Here is a 7461-nt window from a genome sequence, read left to right as displayed (position 1 = left end):
AAATAGCTTTTTTCCTGAGCTATTGTTGGTGTCACATAATTTGAGGACTTTTCAGTTAAAAGAAATATAACCCACACCAGCAACTAGAAGCAGAAGGAGATTTATTGGGGAGAGTTAATGCACATTCTGAATGTTTGAGCTGAGGAAATCAAACACATAAAATTCTGGATGCAACCCAGAGAAGATGCTAATGAAGACACTTCTCTGGTCCTGTCCTTGAAAGCATAGAATCGGGATGCTTGGGGTGGTGGGGGGACGACAACGAGGAATCTGTTTCTGCCTTTTCCTACATGTGTTGTGTTCAGGAAGTCATCTGCCAAGTCTGGGAATCATTGTTCTAATTTCTGTCACCATACTTTATTTTGTGATAGTTTGAGTTTTATATGAACAGAATATTCAACATTATTTTGTAAAATGTAAGTGCGCCAATATGTGTGGATCTAAAACAAATTTTCTTTGCTTGGTAAGTGATAATGACAGCCCTCAAAAATGTTAATATCTTAAGTACCATAAACATTGAGTATGTCACAATATATGGCAAGAGTTCACTCCTGTTGTTAATCAACTGACCTTAAATGGAGAGTATCTTATGGATGATCCAGGTTAATTCAACTGTAAGCACCAGAAATGTTTAGTGGGAGAGTAGTACTGACAATAGGTAGGAGGATGTGAAAGGAAGAACTCTGGCCACTTTCCCAAAACTAATTAGTTGGTTTAGGGAGCCAGGGATAGGTATGCAATGCAACAATGCCAAAAGACAGTCCTCTAGATGCAGGAAAACACAAGGAAACAGGTGCATCCCTAGAGCCACTAGAAAGGAATGGAGGCCCGAGGACACTGATTTTAAGCTGTGATTTATATTGGACTTCTGGCCTACAGATATCTAAGACAATGTGCTTGCATTGTTTTAAGTCATGAAGGTTGGTGTAATTTGTAGTGGAGTAGTGTTTCAAAACATCTTGACTTTTTTGGGGGGGTGCAGGTAATTCATATGTGGGTACATCTTGTGTGTTGTAGCAAGTTTAATAGCAAACCTGAATTGTGCCTACTGAAGGTGTTAGCACACTCTTTCAAAATATTTATTTATTTATTTACATCCCAACTGCTGTTTAACCTCCATTCTCTCCACCCAGTCCCTCCCTCCACTTACTCTCCTCCCCACCCCATCCACTCCTCCATTTCTAGTCAGAAAATGGCAGGCCTCCTATGGATATCAACAAAACATGGCATATCAAGTTGCAGGAAGACTAAATATCTCACTTCGTGTTAAGGGAGACAAGGCAACCCAGTATGAAGAGCTTAATGAAGTTCTTAGCCCAATATTTTTCATTTTAAAAATGTTGTTATTTTTTTAAACTAGTTACATGCCATTTGTTGGAGAGGCACATATGTTGGCCCGGTAATTGGTCACAGTTACACACTATAAGAAGTTTGGTGTGCTTTTTGCTGGGAACCAGCTGCTTGCCGTCGAAATGGGCAAGTTCATGAAACCTGGGAAAGTAGTGCTGGCCCTGGCTGGACGCTACTCCGGACACAAAGCCGTCATCGTGAAGAACATTGACGATGGCACTTCAAACAGCCCTTACAGCTATTCCCTGGTGGCTGGAATTGACCGCTATCCCCGAAAAGTGACAGCTGCCATGGGCAAGAAGAAAATCGCCAAGCGATCAAAAATCAAGTCTTTTGTGAAAGTTTATAACTACAATCACCTCATGCCCACAAGGTACTCTGTGGACATCCCCTTGGACAAAACTGTTGTCAACAAGGATGTCTTCAGAGACCCAGCCCTGAAATGCAAGGTGAGGCCGGGAAACCAAGGTCAAGTTTGAGGAATCATACAAGACAGGGAAGAACAAATGGTTTTTCCAGAAGCTTCCCTTTTAGGTATATTTTTGTTTCCATCATTAAAAGTAAAAAAAAAAAAAAGAATTTGGTGTAATTTAACATGTTGGGGTAAGACTGCAATCACTGGGAAACTGTAGGGTGTATGTAGGCATTTACTCCAAAATTTGCCTCTTCAGCATTACTTCATAAACTTCATAAAATTGTATTCTTTGTGTGGTGAGCTTCCAATTTGGTTTCATGGGATCTATGGCTACAGTTGCCTTGTGGATCAGAACCCTTATTTATGGAGATGTCATTATCTCACATGTGTCTCTAAGAGTGTTCCCAGAAAAATTTACCCAATGAAGGAAGACTCATGCTTAATATGGGTAGTACCACAACAGGAAACCATGCCCTTTAAATGTTTGTCCCTACTAAATGTCACACAAGTGCAAATTTACTTCATATCAAATTATAGACACTTAATAGATTGAGCACAGTGAAATTAGCAGCTCTGGTGAAGTGGTTGTTTCCACTTCAAAGGAAAGCCTCAACTCTCAGCGGTATTTCACTAGGTTGCCAGTCATCATTCCTTAGTTCCTTCTCTAATCTCCTACCATGCCACAGCTTAATCTTTGATCTCCATATCCTTCCTTTTAATATATATATATATATATATATATATATATATATGTGTGTGTGTGTGTGTGTGTGTGTGTGTGTGTGTGTGTGTGTGTTTCTGTAACTACATATGCTTTTGAGAAACACTTCTAATGTAGCTCCACAGACACACACAGGCATACATGTTCTTAGGGAAATAGCAAGTAAAATTTTTTCAAGGCAGGAGTGACCTATTTAATCTTCTCTGTGTGCACTGTCATTGGCACCACAAAATTTTACAGGTGAAAGTCTGGGGCAAAAAGTAATGGCAGGTCTTTAGAACAACCACTCTATGTGAATGTTCAGTTCAGTTTCTTCATGACAACGCATAATTAGACCATTCTTAGATATAAACCTATGATCACTTTTGAAATCCAGTAAGAAAAAAATAGTCATATAGTTACTTTAAAAGAGGTCATTAAAAGTTAGAAAAGCATCTGCACATTTTCAGTTTTTAAAAAACTGTATCATTTCCCATTTTGGAAGAATGTGTTGAAGCATGCAAATAGATGTCTGGGAATAAATTGTGAGTGATCATATAAGCAATACTGATTTTAGAAGCATATGCTTCTTGGTGGAATTTTGGTGCATACCTTCATTGCATATTTATGCATAATAACAATATTTTAATTCATCCTTGACTGTAGAGCTGCATTTCAACTACTGAGGCTTAAAGGCAGGTTTAAAACATTTCATTACAGGTAATAATGTTCGTCTTATTCTAGGCATGTGTTTGACCTTATTTCTCATGCTAGTTAGATCTGTATAGGTGAATGAGAATTTTCTAGGTTGTAGCTCCATATTCCAAGACACCCATGACTCTTATGTGGTTGGAACACACTCCCTCCTCTTCACTTGGAGTTACCATCCCTAAATAGTTTTCTGTGTTGTGTTGCCTATTGTTTCACATCTTAGAGAGAAAACTGTCACCTGTGAGATTGGTAGTTACTTATAATCCAGTTTTAATCCACCAAAATGGGAAATCATTGCTAGTATTTGATAGTAATGACCAGTATCTATGACTCAGACATTCTAAAGATTTTAAAAATTAAGTTGATTTATGTCTTTGGAAAGAATCTAAAATGTGCCTTCATGTTTTTTTTTAGCTCAGCATGTGATCCTTTATTACATATTCCAACTTTTGATGATCTACATTTAAAGGGGCATATAAAGTATTACATGAATATTTTCATTTATATTCATCTCTAACAATGAAAAATGATTTGTTCTTTCCATGTTACTGATCTTTATTGATTTCTCTATGGCATCTTATCTCTTAATCTTTAATGTACATTCCAACATATTTCTGTTTCATTTTCCCCCACCCCCTTTATGCAGGATAACTGAAAACTGGGTAAGATGTGCACATGATCTCAACAAGGGATGAATCAGGAGAGAGTTGGCTCCTCGGAAGCATACTCCATATTATACACTCTCCACATTATCCTCAACCCTGGCCATCCTCTGGATCTTCCAAGCTGCAGCACAATTGATTTTTCTGAGTGGCCTCTGATGTACATGGCAGGAAGCAAACATAAGCAAGTATACCTGGTGTCACAGTTCTCCTAAAAGTCATCTTTAAAACACTTCTGAACATGTTCTCTACTAGTTTTTAACCACTTTACCTAAATGTTCTCAACTTTTTAAAGACTATAACTGGCTAACTATAACACTACGTCAGTAGGGATATTAGCTTGATTCACAAATCACACCTCTCAATAACCAGGACCTTCCCATATCATGATGATAAGGGAGCATTACACAGCAATCTTTCCATGCTCTGGCTCCTAGGTTCTGTGGGCTTCCTCTAGACTCATCTGACTGTTCCCTGTAAGTTTTTTGATTTATGAGATCCAGTGACAAGTATTGGTCTGACTTCCTGTGCTTCTGGAGCCCTATTTAAAAAGTCTGTCCCTGTACCTGTAAGTCTAAGCATTCTCCCTACATCTTCCTGAAACAATTTCGAGGTATCGGGTCTTATAATTGAAGTCCCTGATTCATTAGCAGCTGAGTTTTGTCAGGTGAGAAGTAAAAGTATAGTTTTGTTTTCTTGGATGTTGACAACCAGGTTTCCCTGAGTCATTCACTGAAGGCTCTGTCTTTTCCAAAATATATATTTTTAGAATCTTTGTCAAAATTCAAGCAGCTGTGGCTACGTAGAGTTGTGTATGTCTTCTCTGTTCTACTCCATTGATCTACAAATCTGTTTTGGTTCAGGTACCACACTAATTTTAAAATTAATTTTTATTTAAATTAAAAACAATCCTATTTACACACCTCTCCCTCCAATCCTACCACTCCCCCTACCATCTCTCCATCCCACCCCTCATCCACTCCTTAGAGAGGGTGAGGCCTCCCATGGGGGATCATCAAAATCAGTCACATCATTTATGGCAGGACTCAGGCCCTCCCCCTGTATCTAGGCTGAGACAGTATCCCTCCATAGGGAATGGGCTCCAAAAAACCAGTTCATGCACTAGGGACAAATACTGGTTCCATACTACTTTTGTTACCATGGCTCTGTAGTATGAGGTGAAACCAGGCATGACAATACCCCCTGGAGTACTCTTTTTATCTAGACTTCTCTGGGTATCTTTAGTCTTTCATTACTCCATATTTTTCTTTCTTTATGTAAAGAAATGCTCTGGTAGCTTGAGTAGAATTGTATTTTAATCTAGTAATGGTAGATTATTGAAGTCTCCAATCAATCACTGCTGTGCTGTGATTAATACATGGTTTTAGATCTAGTCATCTTTGTTTTATGACATTGGTACCACCATGTTTGATGTGTATGTGTTTAGAACTATAAAATCATCTTGGTGGATTGTTTCTTTATGGGTTTGAAGTGACCTTTCTTATTTCTTTGGATTTGAAGTTCACTTAGATAAAAAAAAGCTATGCATGCTTGCTTATTTTCTAGTTCCATTTGGTTGGGATACCCATTTCCATCCTTTAACCCTAATGTAGTGTCTATTGTTGATGGTGATTTGTGTGTTTCTTGGAGGCAGCACAAAAGATGGATTATGTTTTCTAGTCTATTCTGCTAGTTTGTGTCTTTTTGCTGGAGGAATTGAGACTGCTAAAATTCAAAGTTATTATTGAAAGGTGTGTATTACTCTTATTTTGATAAATGTGTGCTCTTTCCTTACAACTTTTTATTAGCTGTCCCGGTATTTTATCCTGTGACCTTTTGGGTGTATTCATTCCTCTCTCTGGACTGAAGTATTCTTTTTGATTTCCTCTGTAGAGCCTGCCTAGTTGTCATAAGTCTCTTTAATATTATTTTATTTCTTCTTTCATTTTAATAGGTAGTTTTATTTAGTAAAATAGTCTGGGTTGAGAGTTGTGATCCTTCTGAACTTTCCAGTCACTTCTGATTTTAATTTTTTTATAAAACAGTCAGGTGTTATTCTTATGGGCCTGCTTTTATAGGTGACTTGAATATTTGTTTAGATTTGAATATCCTTCATTTGTCTTAGGCTTGTAATGTTCTAACTGCAATATGTTGTGAGCAGCTTCTTTTCTAGTCCTGTGTACTTGGTGTATGTAGAACTCTTGTATCTGGGTGGGTAGCTTCCTTTTCTAGATTTGTTTTTTTATAATTTTGTTTAAAATATATCTTTAGATTCTTTACTCTTATTTTTATTTTATACATATGGGTGGATGTTTCGCTTGTATGTATGTCTGTGTGCCACATGAACACAGAGCCTGCACAGGCCAGAAGAAGGCCCTGGATCTCCTGGAACTGGAGTTACAATGGTTATGAATTGCTACGTGGATGCTGAAAATTGAACCTGGAATCTCTGTTAAAGCAACAGGTGCTCCTGACCACTAAGCCATCCTTTCTGTTCCTTGGAACTATTTTCTATGTGTTTGGCATTTCTCTCCTTCTTTTATGTCCATGATTTCAAGGTTAGAGTTTTTTATTTTAATAATGTACTAAAGCTGTCTTATTTTCTGTTCATATATTTTTCCAAATTCATAAATATTCTTTAAACAGTGATATAGTTAATCTACACTGTCTTCCAGTCCTTATACCCTCTTTTCCTTTTTGAAGATTATCATTACATCATTTCCCCATTCTCTTTCTTCTCTCCCAAACTCCTATATACCACTCTGCCTATTTTTTGTTAATTATTGATAATTGTGTATGTTCATACATATACATACAAAATATTAAAAGGACATTCAAATCTGCAAGAATATTCAAGTCACACACACACACACACACACACACACACACACACAGACACACACACACACACATTCCTAATATACCCTTCTCAGTCTGTGCAATGTTACTTTTATGTATGTTTTGGGGGCTAACAATTTGACATTGGATGCATACTTTTTAGCAACACTAATTCTTCTAATCCATTAACATGCAAATTCTATTCAAGTTTTTGTATCTTCTCAAGTTTTTTATCTGTATTTTACAATTTACTTGGTGAAGTTCTTTAACCTCCTTGCTTAAATTCATCCCTAACTGTCCACTAATCCATTACTTGGTATCAATTCAAATGAATGAAATCATCATGTTGAAAGAACCTCTGAAACTGAATGTAGGAAGCCCCAGAAATCTGCTCTTCACACCTACAATGCTGTCATTACAGGTGCATACATTGTCATGCCCAGCTTTGTTCTATTGGAATGAGATTCAGTAATTACTAACCACATAGTAGATTGTTGCAGAATATTTGATTGCACAATGACATTCTGAGACTGTTAATAAAGTTAAACCTTGAATCAAGGTGCAGAGTCCATGACCAGCTTACTGGAATTAGCCATAGGGATTTTGGAGGGCCCAGATAAAGAGGCACAGGAAGAGATAGGGAGGGACTTGGAGAGATTCACTTGGAGTCTTTTCCATGTAGGAAGGTGGAGAGAGAGGGTCAGTTAGTCATTCTCCCGTTGCTCTCTTGATCTATCAGGTTTGTACCCCCAAATCTGACTCCCGAGTTTTTATTAATAATAGAA

At 37.5% G+C, this 7461-nt stretch overlaps 1 protein-coding gene across 1 annotated transcript; it reads left to right on the top strand.

Annotated features, from left to right (window-relative positions):
- The first annotated feature begins 1462 nt into the window (after positions 1-1462).
- Positions 1463-1829, top strand: LOC100768273 (60S ribosomal protein L27). The gene has a single exon (XM_027400945.2). It carries the CDS (start codon positions 1473-1475, stop codon positions 1827-1829), a length of 357 nt encoding a protein of 118 aa, XP_027256746.1. The 5' UTR covers positions 1463-1472.
- The last annotated feature ends 5632 nt before the right edge of the window (positions 1830-7461 follow it).

The sequence above is a fragment of the Cricetulus griseus genome, chromosome 2 (assembly GCF_003668045.3).
Source record: "Cricetulus griseus strain 17A/GY chromosome 2, alternate assembly CriGri-PICRH-1.0, whole genome shotgun sequence".
Classification (NCBI taxonomy): Eukaryota; Metazoa; Chordata; class Mammalia; order Rodentia; family Cricetidae; genus Cricetulus; species Cricetulus griseus.
This window is presented reverse-complemented; position numbering and strand designations above follow the sequence as displayed.